The 16,845-nt window shown below is 47.0% G+C and overlaps 1 protein-coding gene across 2 annotated transcripts in view; it reads right to left on the bottom strand.

Annotated features, from left to right (window-relative positions):
• The window catches only part of MYOM1 (myomesin 1), a 526,093-nt gene that overhangs the window by 171,949 nt on the left and 337,299 nt on the right, over nucleotides 1–16,845 (bottom strand). For both annotated transcript variants that reach the window (XM_069620852.1, XM_069620853.1), the window contains exon 11: nucleotides 11,349–11,510. In XM_069620852.1, coding sequence (XP_069476953.1) covers nucleotides 11,349–11,510 — 162 coding nt within the window. The remainder of the gene's footprint in view (nucleotides 1–11,348; nucleotides 11,511–16,845) is intronic.

Genomic DNA, 16,845 nt, shown 5'->3' with positions numbered 1-16,845 from the left:
TGTTATTGTCTGCAGGTGAAAGCCTAGCTGTGGTACACCAACCAGCTGTCAGACAGGAACTGTTTGGGCATGCAAGTGCTCTGAAAACATTCCGATCATCACAAACTATGCCCCGCTCATATGATAATACAAATGGCACTCCAAACGAGGCCTTTTGGAGGATCCTGAGTTTACTCGCCTGTGGCGCTCAATTTGTGTTTTAGCTTCTCAGATAAGGGATGCTCTGCACGCGCTATTCCTCTTTTTTTTATTGGTTTACACATAAAACCTTTCACAAAATTCACACAACAATGAACACAATAATATTTAAAAAGGCTAACATTCATGAGACTTACTTCTACTTAAAAACTGTCAATATCATTATCAAAAATTCATGAAGTATCAACATTCAATAAATCCAAAATTAAGTATAAAAAAGGAGTACTGTGATTATTAAATACATTTGGTTTGCTTTTAAAATTCTTTCCCAGAATTCTTTGGTTGATAAACTCATTTCGCAGTGTAGAAAAGGTTTAAAAGAGCCATCTCTTTTGTTCATCGAAACTGAACCCTCAATATACCAATGCTTTAAAGTCTTGATGTACAGATGACAAAATCTACACAGTCCTTGTTTTCTCAGATTAGTAAGTCTAGCACCCATAGGTTCATTAGTGACTATGGCATTAGATATGAATCTCATAAATCATATCTAAGCTTTCTATTAGGGAGGCCACTAGGTAATGCAAAATGTTATCTAAAGATCTGACCTCTATCAATGATTGAGAAAATAGATTGTACCTTGTATGTTTTTCTCTTGTATTGATCCAGTCAAGGGTCCAGAGTTGATGTTGTATCTTTGATGTGTTGGAAATGAAGTCAAGCTTATCGACACCCACTGATGACAACGTTGCTAAGCAAGTGGTGATCCATGAATTAAGTGCAGAGCAAGATATATTCACCAGTAAACTGTGCAATTGTGCCAACCACGGGCAAGGTGGAGGATCCAAGATCTTCTGAAATAATTGTAACCTTTTCCAGTCAACTATGAAATAAAGCCTAATTCCTGTCAAAGTATGGCTATTGGAACACCAACTGCTAAATTTAGACACTGGGCCTCATTACGGGTCCGGCGGTAACCATGCCGGTGCTACCGGCGGTTTGCAACTGGACCCGTAATAATTTACCAGCGCTTGACTTCCCGGTGCCAGCCGCTCATTACGAGTCCAGCGGCCCGGGATGTTAAGTGCCGGCAAATTGTAAGTCCCCATTCCCATAGAGTCCTATGGGACTTTATGGGAGTGGGAACCCGGGAGCACCAGCACCATTAGCAACGGTGCCAGTGCTCCTGTGAAGTGTCTGCCTACCGTGGCCACTGCGCCCGGCAGGGTCAGACCTGTCGGACACAGCGGCCACTTCAGGCAGACACAGAGTTTGCCGATCCGGAATAAAGGGTGCCGCTGAGCTTACCGGCACCCTTGTTTCTGGACCGGCAAACTCCTAATGAGGCCCAATGTCTCCATAGAAAACTTGTATTTTCGCCCAGTCCATATTCAAGGATTTACATCAGTGATCGAGGTGAGCGGGAGCGGTTGGGAGCGGTGCTCCTCTACTTTTTAAAATTAAGTTTGGCTGTTCCTATACTTTTATTTTAAAAAGAAGCCATTCTGGAATGGTTTCGTTTTAAAATAAAAGTGTAGGAAGCAGTTGAAACTTGCACCGAACGTTCCCTCAAACAGCAGGTGCATGTGTTCGGGGGTTTGTATTGTGTGTGTGGGAAGGGGCGTGGTGATGGGGTTTGTGGGATGTTGGGGCAGACCAGCAGGGAACATAGTTCCACTACTTGAGCAATATGCCCCAAGCAGCGGGGGCATTACCGAGTCAGGTAATGCCCCGGGGCCCATAGTTAAAACGTAACGAAGGCCCCGGGGCATTACCAGACTCGGTAATGCCCCCGCTGTGAGGGGCTTATTGCTATTAGTACCCCGGCCCGCAAGACCGAGGTACTAAAAGCATCTTTTTCTGTCCTGAAACGCTGCAGCGTTTTGGGACAGAAACAAAAAAATGCTGCAGCGTTTCGCAACAGAAACAAAAAAAGAATGACAAAGAAAATGTCCGCCGGGAAATGGAAAATGGAGTCCGTTTTCCCTTTCCATGGCGGCCATCGGGAGCGGACATGCTGGGAACAGAAGTGTTCCTAGCACGTTGCTCCCGAAAAAGAAGAAATCTGTAGGTAAGTGGGGTTGGGAGGGCAGGGGGGTGGGGGAGGGGAGGAAAAACAAAAAAAAAAACATAACTGAATCCCCGGCAGGGGATGAAGGCAGCTTCCAGCCGTGTGGAGGCTCGGAGCGGGGATGGCCCCACTTCGGGCCTCCTCATTGACTGAGGGGCTGCCACGCCCCCAGCCAGGGACAATGGCGTGGAATCCCGTCTGAGGGATTCCCGGCTGGTTAATGCCCCAGCGAGAGCCAATCAGAATGTTTCTTACATTCTGATTGACTCTCGCCGGGTACTAATTCTTTGTGTACACCTCGACCACTGATTTACATTCTTTGCCAAAAGTTACACCAGGGACTACTTTAATCTTAAACATCTTTAAGAGAGGCATCCTAGATCATTTTCCAAACCTATAATATTTTTTTTTCATCAGGAGTGGGTAAACATGTTTATAATCATTCACAGTCTCCCTTTTAGATGATACAGTTTGAGCCACATATTTTAAATGTTCCACTCTGCCAATTTTCATGCCCTCCAGATTCCAGGTTAACTGTCTGCATTTTTTCTTCATCGATTTCATTACCATCGTTTTTGTTTTGATAACATTAATTTCTAGATCCACAGCCTTTGGTCAAAGCATGAATGGACTGCTGGAGTCCTCTGAGGGTCTAGTCAAATAGTACAATGTCATCTGCATAGGCGTTGTACTGTGTTGATAGATTTCCCAGATGTGAGGGAAAAGTTAAATCTATTCCAAAATCGGATTTGTAAGCATTAAACAAGAAGGGGGCTAATGCACAGCCCTGTCGTAGCCCACGGCATGTATTGAGATTGCGCAAGCAATTACCCCTTTTATCAAGTCTGATCTTTATTATTGTACATACAAGAGATGGGGCTAGAACGTTGTGAAGGAAGCCACTCTCCCTTTCCTCCCATATAGGGCCATGCCAGATCCAATTAAAAAGCATCACTTTCACTGGTGTTCCAGCAATCACTTCAAAATGTTATCTCTATTCGACTGTTCTGCCATGCAGCACTCCTACTTTAAAATCTTGCAGGATCCAATCGCCATCTTTTGCTTGTTCCACAGGTCAAGAAGGCAACCATTGTGGCCAGGCTTTTTCTGTTGCAGCCCTTTCACTCTGAAACTCCCTTCCTCTGGCTCTTAGGCTCATTGATGGATACCGCAGTTTTCGTAAAGCTCTTAAAACATTTATTTATCATGAACAGCTTTACTGGTCCCTCATCTTTGGCTGTAATTTCTGCTTTTCCCCAGTGACCCCTTTGGGTCGCCCTGTTACAGCGCCAAGATACCTTCCGGTGGGAGCTGCGGTATACCAAGTTCTGATAACATAACATCTTGCTTCAGTGGGTCTCCAGCACCTTTGCATTGCCGTGATCGATCTGCATGTACAGCCCCATCTAGCCAACTGGAATGGCTCCCGAATTTCCAGCGCCAGCGGATTTCGCCCCTGGTCAAAGCATACTGATAGTGGGAAAAAACAAAAAGCAATGTGTAGAAACGTTTGAGTAAACTCTACTGGGCCACAGGGAACTCTTTTTCGGAACTCTTCTGCATAGCATTCCATCACACTGAGTGTATAGATAGTCTGGGCTCTTACAGAAGTAGGCCACACCCTTTTCGAATGAGTCTTGAACTCACCCCAGAGGCAGCAGTTCAACTGAAATGCTTTGCCACTGAGGTCCAACGTGAGTCCCTGGGCGCACTGAGTTAATAGACTGAGTTACTGTGTGCCTATCCTGGCAAATGAAGTAGCAGTCACTGAAGCCGGCTGAAAGACTGACCCTTGTATTTACTTCTGCACCCCACTATAGGTGCCCTCTCTGGGAGGACCTGCATCTTCTACCACCATAGGCTTTCCATGAGGAACATGGGTATGGCACTCATTGACAATTGATTGCTGACTAGTTCTCCTTGTATTCCCATACAACTGTCCCATAACTTGGAGAAGGAAACCCATTGAGGCGGTAAGACACAGATAATGATCTCATATTTCACCCTTCAGCACTGGTGAGGCAAAGTGCCTTCCTAAAGGTGAAACCAGCTCTAGATATTTTCCATACACAGCTAGCAATGAGCATATGTATTTTACCTGTCCATCTCAGGGAGGTGGGAGAGGAGGGATCCTGCCAGGTCACCGCCCCCACCCCAGAGATGTGTTAACACAGCCACTGTGGCAAAACAGTGAAGTGATGGCTTGAAGGACTTCAAATCCTAGGAACCATCAATGAAGGTTCCCGTAGACCAGAGACTGAAACAACAATCATGTAATTGTGAAAGGAGCACCTGCTAGGAACCGGAGAGTCCCTGAGTCACAGAGAAAGAATATTTGAATTCTACTTGAGAGAGAGCGAGTGAGTGAAGGACCGCGTACTTCACATGACAGCGTGCATACGTCATCAAGAAGCCTGGTAAGCCTCTCCTTCCCCCCAGTAGCTCACTGTCTCCAGAGCTCTGGTTCTCTCTAGGCTGGACTATTGCAACAGCCTCTTTCTAAATCTGCCTGCCTCTACTCTCCGCCCTCTGCAACTCATCCAAAACAGGACTGCAAGACTTGTCCTTGGCCTCAAGCCCAGGGATCGTATCTTTACAGGACTGAAATTTCTGCTCTGGCTCCCATTGGCTGCAAGGATTAAATTCAAAACCCTTTGCATTGTCCACAAGGCCTTCTGGGGCCTCAATATCTTCAACCTCTCTTCCTAAATATCTTCCTTCTCAAGCTCTTCGCTCATCCGCCTCCAACTCCCTCAGGGTCAGTCGATCTGGTGGTAGATCTCTTTCTTCGGCTGGGCCTCCCTCAGGAACAGCCTCTCTGCCTCCCTGAAACTTGAGGAGACCCATCTCTGGTCCCGGAATCACCTCAAAACCTTTCTCTTTGCTTCTGCTTTTTCTCCTCCTCTCCCCTGCTGACCTCCTGGTTGAAACAGCAACTGCACTAGTTACCTGCCCACCCTCTGATCTCGGTCCCAGGTCCCTCCCACACCAGTCGCACACGCCTGCAGTGCCTGCCCGGCAACCCACTCACTGGGAGACTGTTTCTGTATCCCTACAGTCCCACTACCAGCACTTGACACCCGACGTCTGCACTTCCTTGCACTTGCCACCTGCTGGCCATATTTTGACTTTTGTTGTTATTATTCTATTCCCATGTATTGCACTGTCCCCTCCCCCATACTTTTCCCCTTCCCCCATCCCATGCACTTGCACGATCTGAATGACACCTGGCATAGTAGGATCGTTGTCTGACCTCCCTTTGTTCCCCCTCCCTTGCCTCAGCGCGCCTTGAAACACTTGTGTATATGTGCGTTATAAATGCCATATCATATCATATCATAACGGTGTGCAGCTGCTTACCATAGGGAAAGAAATGTCAAGGTGGCGCTGCACACCACAATGCCATTGAAGCCTCATTGGCCTTTATTAATGTCAATAGAGCTTATTAGCTAATAAACCAATATGAAACCTGCACCAATAATAAAATAATTAAAGGAATTAAGGATTCCCCATTGACTAACCAATCAGTATTGAGAGTTCAAATAAAGGTGTGGAGTAACCAATCACCTATTTTCTAATGTAAATTCATGGGGTGGCATCAGTGCTGCTCCCCTCTGCTCCTATCCCAATGTATCACCACTCTGCGCTAGGCTTCCTCTTTCCCTGTTAGTTTCACCACAGAAAATTAAATTCTATTTCAGGGGTGTTGCTAAATCTGGAAAAGATTTGGGGGCTATGAAAATGTCGGGCTCTCGGGACTCGGGGCTAGCTATCATTTTGGTTGTGGCATCTGAGCTTCTATCTGGGGCTACAAACAAAGGACCCGGGGCTATAGCCTCCTCAACCCCCCTAGAAACGCCTCTGGTTTCAGGGAAAAATTGAACTGCAATGAATTTCAGTCAGTCCCACACAGGGCCAACCTGATGGCCAAGCTTTAAAGGCAGTTTCCTCTACTGCACATCTTAATTTTGAGACCGAACCGCCGTTGCAGAATCGGCGCGACTGCTACCACTTTTCCAATTAGGAGCAACAGATTTTAATTTCTTGTAACCCTTGCTAGGGAGAATTTTCAGTTTCTGTGCTAATTTCCTTTAACTTTACAGACCCCCAGCCCTTTGCTGGAATCTGGGACCTTTTTGGTTTTAACCTCCTGAGTGAATGGGCCTTTTTGCCGCCCACTCATGCCTTCTCCCTCTAAGATTTTGTGTTTTAATGGAGTCTGGTAAACTCCATAGGCATCTGTGTTTTATATAGTGACACACAGCACCATTTGTGCAGTGTCACTGGGGAGTCCCTTTGACTCCTCTAAATGTTTGAATACATTTTCTTGTGTGAACTACAGTTCCCAGAATAGTAGGACCACTTTTATCCGACTTACCTTTTTTGTTTGTGGGACCAGCACACACCACCTTATGTGGAGTGCTGGGGGGTTACATAGTTTCTCCTCATCACACTTCTCATGTAACACTTTGTTACACTAACTAACTTGAATGGCTGGTGGCAGTGGTTTCTTTTTAACTACTTTTGTGTAATGCACCTGCAGGCTGATTTCTCAGCTGCAGTACAGTACCCAAGTGCGACCATTTTAACAAAATGGTCCCAGTCTTCTTTTTTCCCCATTTCTTGTTTCTTCATTCCTTCTGGGATTTTACTCTGTTGTTTAGATCAGGTTTGAGTTCATTGTGTGTTTTGCCTGTGGCAGGTTTCAGCCCTGAAGCCCGCCCAGGCACCAGTTTGTCTGGGAATGTAGGAAGTGAGGTAAGAGCCCAAGACAACACTGGCACTTGTTTGTAGGCATGCCTGGCCAAAACCCGTTCCAACTGGGCTTGTGTCTGTCCTACAGGATGACCCCTCCCCCCCCCGCCGTGTGAATGACAGCTTAGTGCTGTGAATGAATGGGATTTCGCACATAAGGCAAGGGTTTTGGGACTACAGGCAGAGACCACCACTGGAACCTCAAATCTGAAGAAGATGATAATGGAGAGATTGAAGCCAGCAGCACCTTCCAGGACCATAAAAGCACAGGTGAAGACTCGCAGCTGTGCTGACCCGGTTTCCCCATCGACAGGGAAGCTCCGCCAAGTGCAGATTCCTCCCTTAGGCTGGTGGGATCAACTAGAATCAAGACCGGCTTTGTTCTGGGCCAGCCCCTGTGTCGCTGTGTCCTTTTCCCAATACCTAAACCATTGACGAGTGCAACATCTTCCAAAGGACGAATCCGCCTGAAACTTTGCAGGCATCCGTGTGAGTCTACAGAAGCAAGACATCTTTGTCCAGAATCCCCTCGCCAGACTTCAGGACTGAGGGACCAAGGAAATTCCAACCAGGGATATTCATTCCTCTTGGGCGCTGAGAAAAAGGCGCCAAAACCACGAAGAGCCACTGAAATTAGTGGAATCCATTGCTGCAGAGTCCCCCCCTCGAGAGTGCTGCCGCAGAAGCCCGCCAGACATCCTCCCTTTCGTCACCACGACCAAGGTCCAGGAACAAGGGTCTGCATCGCTGCATCAAGAAGGAAGTCAGCTGGAGCATCTGCTTCTATTCTAAGGTATTGTGGGGGCTTTGGGTTTAACCCCTTTAGCCAAACCTAGTGCTTCCAAGCTTGGGGAATGCTCCTTTTTATCCTCTGGAATTATGCAATTCACTTGTGCAGGCCTAACAGCTTGTGCACCTCAGATAGGCTTTCTTGAGCTCCCGGATTTTTCTTCAAAGAACTATTGACTGTCCAACTAACATTTTCTAAGAAGATTGCATCAGAACTAGAAATGTCCTCCTGGCTCCCCAAAGGCATCTCTTTGGAAACCTGCTGGCTTTGGCAGTGCTTGTTCCCTGTAACGGTTTGGTTTTACCCTCTTATTGCTGGGGAAAAGACTTCCTACATCCCCCCTGGGAGTAAAGACTATTGTTCCAGTGCTACAGTGTTCTGTTCTACTCTAGCACCTTTTCCCTCCAAGCTCAATATTGTATGGTGAACTATAAGTGCTACTACTAACCTTGAATGATGTCACTCTGTGTGCTGGAAATGTTGTGGTACAAAAATAATGTACTCGCCTGCATTATTGCTGCTTGAATAACTTTATTCTGAAATTCTGCTTGATGCTTGATGTTATTATTAGTTGCTGCATATCTAATGTGATTCATTTGCTCTGTGTATATATAAATAAATAATTTAATATAACTTGTAACGGTGTAAGTGTTTACTTGAATACTTGTATGTACTGATTACCTTGTACTGCTCTACAGCTCACAGCACCCCTTCTAGGAAAGCCTGGCTGCTCAGCCACTCTACCGACTTGTGTAGTACAGACCTACGTTAAAAGTTGGTTAATAATACCAAGCAGATAAGTCTTGTAAAGTCCCACACCAGTTGTTCTCTACAAAATCTTACCTAACAACCCCTTCCCCATATTTACTCCTCATTTGACTTTTTGAAATTATTTTTGACCTTTTTGTGTTTTGCTCCGTTGTCCGTCTTGCATTCTGGCCATAATTTGCTCTTGGAACTCAGCTGTGGAGGATCACTTTGATTACGTGACGGGAGAGCATATGTGCTTTGGGTCGTTCACTGCTCAGCAGACGACGCCATTGGCCAGAGTATCACCACCACATGCTGCTGCATGGAGCAGCAAGGCGCCAACCAGGCCCACGCACAGAGCCAAGAATCCCAAACCGCTGCACGTAAGTCGGGCGCACTTCAGCTGCTGCCTTCAGCTGCAGAGACAAGACAGATTTAGACTCCGAGCCTGGCCCGGGGAAATCGGACGCCGTCATATTCAAGAGAAAGTCAAGGAATTCTCATTGCAAACGTGTTTACTGTTTAGTAAAAGGTGGGTGACAAGCAAAAAAAAAAAAAAAAAAGGTTTCATGTTTTATTAGAACAGTTGCGAATTTCACGATTGGTATACCCTCCATTCTTCCTGGCTTGAAATATCTTTGGGGAGCAATGGAAGAATGCACAGCTTGCAGTGAAATCTGAGAGTAGTAAATGACACTGGTCTGTATATGTGTGCATGGCCTAGTGGCGTCGCGGCGCGCATGGGCGGTCGGCCAGCCCATACTTTTGTCTTTAACAGCTGCAATGGCGCAGACCCAAATGGGAGTTGCTCGGTAGATGCCGCCATTCTAGATTGGCTTTATAGCCGCAGTAGAGATGTGCAACTCCTCTACCCAGGCCCGCTCTTTGGATCTCAGTGGGAGAGACCACCGTCAGCGGGTTATGAAGATACTGCTGACGGCAGCCATTGCTCCTCTGAAGAGGAGCAGCAGGTCTTCTCAGATGGCTCAAGCCTGATTCGGTGCAGTGGGCAGGATGCACCGTGGGGCCATACGTTCTCTTCACCATTGCACCCACAAGCAGTGCCACTTGGACAACCCAAAGAGTTACATGTCTTTATAACGACATACAATGTTTTTTTTTGGTTTGGGGGGAGTCCCCCCAAAGCACAGTTTCACACCTCTAAAAATCCACCCCAACCGTTTCCCCACAATATTTAACCTTTTACCCCACCCACATTTTCGTTATGGTTTGTCGTCGTAAAATTTCCGGTATGTGTGCATGTCTACATACAATGTTCGTTATAAAGACTGGATGCCAACCCAAAGGATATAGAAGTGGGATATTGTAAGAAGACAGGGTGAGCTATGGATAAAGCCAACAATACATAAAGATATTGGATGGCTTAAGTCACGGGTGGCCAATCCTAACTGACAGCTTATTGTCAGCGGTGAAGGGGGACTTTTGGGGTTAAAACACTCCCTCTCTGATAAGTTATCTCTCTCGAATTCTATGCATTTACATAAGAGCCCATTGAACTATCAGGATTTTCAAGGGGGCCACTGATTGCTTTCTATTACCCCTAATGTATATGTCATATCAAGCTGCTCACTCTGAGATATCACACTATTAAGAGCGTCGCCACTCGCTCACCCACTCGCCCTCACACATCATTGCGGGGAAGAATACCATTAAGCAGATCGAATCTGATTGACTGATTTGGGTCTCAGTTCGCACATGTGGCTATGTAAATGAGCTGGGTGACCCTTGCCAAGACAACGCAACAGATCTTCCTCCAAACAGCAGAGGATTCTCTCGTTCACGCAGGCAGAAATGCTTATGCAACACTTATTCAGAGTAGTGTAGAGCTAGGCAACTCCTGTCATCCCAAGCCAGCATCACCAATGTTGAGAGACCATGAAAACTGTAGGCCGACACATTTGGAGAGCCATAGGATGCCTGATTATAGTGTAGTTGAAAATTCTGGAGTCATTGTCCTTTTGGAACAGCATAAAAGGCATGCGTAAAACTTGTATGCATGCTTTTTCCTCCAAATGTTCATTGATTTGTATGGTGGAGTGGGCGCATGGAGTTGAATTAGCGCTTCCGCTGCACTCATCAGCCTCGCCATACAAAACTGCATGCATTACGACCGGCATCTGATTGTTATGCTGGCAGGCACGCATTTAGTACCTGCTAAAAGCAGGCCGATTCCATAGGAATACATAGTAAATGGTGCCTGCCATGCGTAAATGGCAGGTGGCATTTACACTATCTGCACCACGAAGTGGAAAAAGATGGTTTAAAGGTGATTGCACCTGCTTTTTACACTTTACTAAATGACGAAAATTAACCCCTCTTCATTCACAACAACTAAAAAAATACCAAAATGCATATGCTCCAGATTAAACACATATTGACGGTGATAAACACAGTGTGCCAGAAAACACGATGGAGCTCATGTTCTGCTCCACGTAAGGGGAATCAGCAGCATAAAAGCCTTGCGTAAGATTTGTACGCTTCTGATTCCCGCCACGGCTCATTTACATCCATTTGTATGGCGGAGAGGAGGGAAGGAATGCAACTTTCGTTCCCGCCACCTCACTTCCTGTGTGCCATACAACTGCTCCAGCATTTACGCTGGCATGCGTTTTCATGCCGGCGCAAATGCTGATGATCGCTATGGGGTTATGCACCATCAAAAAGCAGGCGGACTCCATACACATCCATTGCTCGCATAATTAATGTGTTAGAAAGCAAACCAGTGGGCACAGAGCAGTTCTTAGTCAGCCTCTGTCGAATCTAGTTAAGTCCCAAGGCCCGCCCCCTAAAGGAAGGAGCTTTTGCAGCTGCGATTCTTCCTACCTCCAACAAAGACATAGCCACTGAATTGGTCGTAGAACTCTCCCATCACCACGCGCAGTGTGTAGAGGCCTTCATCCTCCTTGTTGAGGTGATTGAGTGTCAACGTTGCGCGCTCTCCACTCCAGTGCATCTGGGCCCACTTGGAGGGCGAAAGAAGAACTCCTGCAGATGGGAAGAGAAGTGAGCAGTTAGTGTTGATGTAACAATCTAAAAATAATAAGCCCCATCCACTCTAGAGACAAGTAGCGAGCGGGAAAGGAGAATAATTCATGCTCCCAATGATTAGTAAGATTTTCCAGATGCTGTATATCAGACCCTACAATTCCTTTGTGGCATGCAGCCCTTTTGGATGAATGAGTATAAATTGATGAATCAATAAGTTACAGATCTTAGAAGGGACTAGTGCCATATATGTCTGAGAATGAAAAGAAAAACGAGGACCCTTGCACATTTTCTGCAATTGGGGGATGGCTGCAGGGTGAAGCCGTGTTGATCCAGCCCCCTTATTCCACATGCAGGAGCCGGCAGTGCCTGTCTTGGATCCCTCAAATCAGTTTGTCATTTTCCCAACACGTGGGGGAACACAGTGCTCCATGTCAAGCAGTGCTCCATGTCAAGAAGATAGACAATCCTTTGGATAGTGCTTAATGAGACCTCCTTAACCCATGTTTAAGGTCTAAAGAGTGTAAGGCTACACTGAAAGTGGCCCCGAGCTCAGCCTAATAGCCGGACTGCCAGCCACACAGAAGCACAGAGGTCGTGACTGCTGGGGTCTTCAATGGATGCCTACATCAACAAGGACGGCCTACGATTGCACGGACACGTACACATGGTATTTGTGGACAAATGTGGTTAGTGAGTGTTGATCATTTGTGTATTTTGGGGCCCTCACAATTCTAGAGGCGCAAAGCGTGGGTGCATCTACAATTCTTTTTATACCTGCCCTACCCTGAACGCGCAGTGTGCAGAAGAGGCGGCAGATGTCCTGAATGGTGCAGTTGCAGACTAATGTATCCGAGTACCGAAAGGTCTCACGATGTGCGAACGTCATTCAGTGTCCCCAAGAGTCCCAGGCACTGTGTCCTCATTGGCAAGTAGAACAACAATTGCAGCTTAACTATTACACCTTTCCATCATCTCAAACACAAGGCACTGGGAAATGTGTTCTTGAGCTGATGTGAGAAGACCACATAAAGAGGCGTGAATCCCAGACGTGTCTAAGCGCTATAAACACTTATTGGGGTTGGAGTCCACTTGTGATGGCGTGTGCAGGTGGGCCCTGGCAGGTATTCTTGACATGGGGCTTCCGGGAATCCTTATGATGGGACGATGCTTGGGTCACATCTCATGGTCAGCGATGGGACGATGCTTTGGGTCACTTCTCATGGTCAGCGATGGGATGATGCTTGGGTCACTTCTCATGGTCAGCGATGGGATGATGCTTGGGTCACTTCTCATGGTCAGCGATGGGACGATGCTTGGGTCACTTCTCATGGTCAGCGATGGAACGATGCTTGGGTCACTTCTCATGGTCAGCGATGGGACGATGCTTGGGTCACTTCTCATGGTCAGCGATGGAACGATGCTTGGGTCACTTCTCATGGTCAGCGATGGGACGATGCTTGGGTCACTTCTCATGGTCAGCGATGGGACGATGCTTGGGTCACTTCTCATGGTCAGCGATGGGACGATGCTTGGGTCACTTCTTATGGTCAGTGATGGGACGATGCTTGGGTCACTTCTCATGGTCAGCGATGGGACGATGCTTGGGTCACTTCTCATGGTCAGCGATGGAACGATGCTTGGGTCACTTCTCATGGTCAGCGATGGGACGATGCTTGGGTCACTTCTCATGGTCAGCGATGGGACGATGCTTGGGTCACTTCTCATGGTCAGCGATGGGACGATGCTTGGGACACTTCTCATGGTCAGCGATGGGACGATGCTTGGGTCACTTCTCATGGTCAGCGATGGGACGATGCTTGGGTCACCTCTCATGATCAGCGATGGGACGATGCTTGGGTCACTTCTCATGGTCAGCGATGGGACGATGCTTGGGTCACTTCTCATGGTCAGCGATGGGACGATGCTTGGGTCACTTCTAATGGTCAGCGATGAGATGATGCTTGGGTCGACTCTCATGGTCAGCGATGGGACGATGCTTGGGTCACTTCTCATGGTCAGCGATGGGACGATGCTTGGGTCACTTCTCATGGTCAGCGATGGGACGATGCTTGGGTCGACTCTCATGGTCAGCGATGGGACGATGCTTGGGTCACTTCTCATGGTCAGCGATGGGACGATGCTTGGGTCACTTCTCATGGTCAGCGATGGGGCGATGCTTGGGTCACTTCTCATGGTCAGCGATGGGACGATGCTTGGGTCACTTATCATGGTCAGCGATGGGACGATGCTTGGGTCACTTCTCATGGTCAGCGATGGGACGATGCTTGGGTCACTTATCATGGTCAGCGATGGGACGATGCTTGGGTCACTTATCATGGTCAGGCGAAGGGTTTTACATGGCCCTTTGCTTTGTGGTGAGTGGTGGCTGCACGCCACCAAGCGTCATACGAGTAAGGGAAACATGAGGGACATTTAGCACGCAGAATGTCGTATCCAGGTCCGTGCATACAATCTGCCTACCAGGCCGACCTTGCAACCTTTGCAGATGACTACACTGCAGTAGTAATAATAATATCTGATCCCTAGTGCAGTCATTAGTTGATAGGTCTTTCATCTGTCCGTAGATGGGCATTCAATATTACCGGTGGTGACGGTGCGTGGTACAAATACCTTTAACATTAACATTACTGTGATGACACAGGTTAGCATAGGATGAAGGGACCCCAGTGAGGGCCTGTCACTATGGCCTCTGCTGAGTTGGATGTTACCAATTCTTGAGGAAATCACAATAAAAGAACCGCCAAATCATGGATTACCGTGAGAATAAGTGCATGAGAATTATTTTATTGGGCATTTGTAAGGCGCCTATACATCAAGAAATTGTGTTTCAAAGCGCCCTGTCCGATGGGGACTGAAGAGATAGGGACTGAACCCAGTTCCCAGCAGAGTCAACAGTGCAAGCAATGATCAGGCATTGGAGACTAAGGTACAGCATCAATAGAAGGCTCTGCCTTTTGTCCTAGCATGAGGAGCTGAATAGGTCTGTAGACATTAAAACAGGTAGCTATATATTGCGAACACATATGGAGTGACACAGCAAGGGAATAATGCCTACTGGACACTTTCAGTGCAAGGAAACATCCATGATGGTGTACATGTGAACCTGTATGATGATGATACTACTGTCAAATGCTTTTATGTGAAATCACAGAAGGGTATACAGGCTATTTGTGTAACTTCATTGTACGATATGCAAGTCTAGTCTGTGCACAACTTTGGCCGAAAATGCCGATTTTTTTTCTTCGACCCCCTTTTCACAGACTATATATGCGGGGGATACCCCCACAAATCCCAATACTCCCCCCAACATTAATTATTTACTTTACCCCATCCCCCACATATATACTCTGAGAAATGGGGTTAAAAAAAAAATAAAGTCGGCATTTTCGGCCGGCGCAGTAAACCCGGCGTAGTAATTGTATGATTCCCCAGTCCATTGCTTAGTCTTTCTGGCCACTGTGCTAGTAGAGAAAGGGACAAGAAACATACAGCGAGCAGTCTTGAATGCACCCCCACATGCTTCTATCAAGGGACTACAACAACCCCGGACATGTGGGCGCCTCATTGGGCAGCATCAGCTTTGGCACAGCAAGTTCAGGGCCCAGCTCTGCACCTGCCCCTGCCATGTAGGGTGAGTGCAACACTGACGACTGAGAGACGGGAAACTTTCATTCAGCTTCTGCCACCCCTCGGGGGGTGGGTCCAAGAGTGATTTGCAAATCGTCTCCCACCATCAGGAGACTACAGAATGCAGGGGACACTTTGCACATGGACGTCTTCTACCCAAGGGCTTAAGACACGCCAGGCATGATTAGGAAAGTGATGGATTCCCAGATAGAAAATACCTAAAAATATAGGGCAACAAATAAAGATGTCTTACAGGTAGGGCATCTTTATTTCTTGCTCTATATTTCTTCTTCTGTTTGCTTATCTCTTTTTGATTCTTTTCATCCTTTCCTCCCCCTTTCTTACCCAGTCAACTTCCCTCCCGATACCTCCCTTTTTCCTCTTTCATTGTGCCCCGAAGTGACCTTTTTTTGCATCGTTGTGGTGTGTGGTACAAATCACAATAACATAACCTGATGTGTTGAAAAACTTTAATAAAGACCTAGATGAGCAACGTAATGCAGTAGGGAACTGGGTTTCGTGTTTATATTATACTCAAAGCTTTTAGTATTAGTTCAGTTTTGGCTCCGGTCTTGATACATATTTTGTGAGGGTTTTTGCACACCTCAAGGATGAGACTGACATCACTGGAGACAATGAAGAATCTTAAAGCGGTTGCGGGATCAGCCTAACATTTTGGTGCCACCGCTTTAGCAACATTCCCAGGCAAAGCTTTGTGCATGTGGTTATTCCTTTACAGAGTCTATTGGATGAAATAACGGTGAACAATCTGCAGGAAATATATACCCTTTCCCAGGAAGGAAGATGAGGAGGAGAAAGAAACACTGAGAATAATGAGGCATCCAAGCAGTAGGGTCACACTACTGCCCAGGGGGGCGATTAGGGACGAGCAGAGGTCATATACATTTCAGAGGCAGACATGATCAGGATTACTTTGGAACCCAAAGTTCCATCGTCCCCAAAGGGAGTGTGGCTTCTCTCGGGTGGCCATGGGTATATGGCCTAAGGACACCTATGTCATAACAGCATAGGGCACTAGTTCTCTCAAAGCATTTTCAAATGCACTCCTCGAGCGCCTTTATCTATCGTTTATTTATTACTTGTGGTGGAGATACAGTCAGGTGCAGCTATTTTCAGTCAGTCACTTCGCCAGGCACTCGTGCAGCGTAACCACTTCTTTCGGTTGATTCAAGCACCGGCCCAGTCTGTGGTGGGATTCGAAGATATTAGGTGAAAAAACCCATGCGCAAAATGGAGGTCGTGGAGTGATGATTGGATGTAACTGATCCCTCCACCATAGCAGCAATTGATGTTGTTCTCCCTTATATGGCCGCCTCAAACGCAGGGAAGCAAACTGTGATAAAATGGCCGCCTAACCAACTGAATGCTTCAGCCCCACGTCTCGAGCATCCCTCAAATGAAACCCTTCCTTTTGTTCCCGCAATCTGTCATGCCTCTACTCACAACATCTTACCCTTGGGCCCTCTATCTCTGGGAGGGCATCTGGCCATCATCACAGTCACTTTGCCCGAATTCCATCCTTTGGTCTTTGGACCTTGTAGTGCTGCCATCCCATGCTGGCACCAGCACTGCCTCCAATCACAACTCCATCACAATGCGGAAAGAGTATCCCATAAAACATTCCCCGGGGGTTGTTGGATTACAGTGGTGGAAGTGGAAGCGT

The sequence above is a fragment of the Ambystoma mexicanum genome, chromosome 5q, assembly GCF_040938575.1.
Source record: "Ambystoma mexicanum isolate Mex_15411 chromosome 5q, UKY_AmexF1_1, whole genome shotgun sequence".
Classification (NCBI taxonomy): domain Eukaryota; kingdom Metazoa; phylum Chordata; class Amphibia; order Caudata; family Ambystomatidae; genus Ambystoma; species Ambystoma mexicanum.
This window is presented reverse-complemented; position numbering and strand designations above follow the sequence as displayed.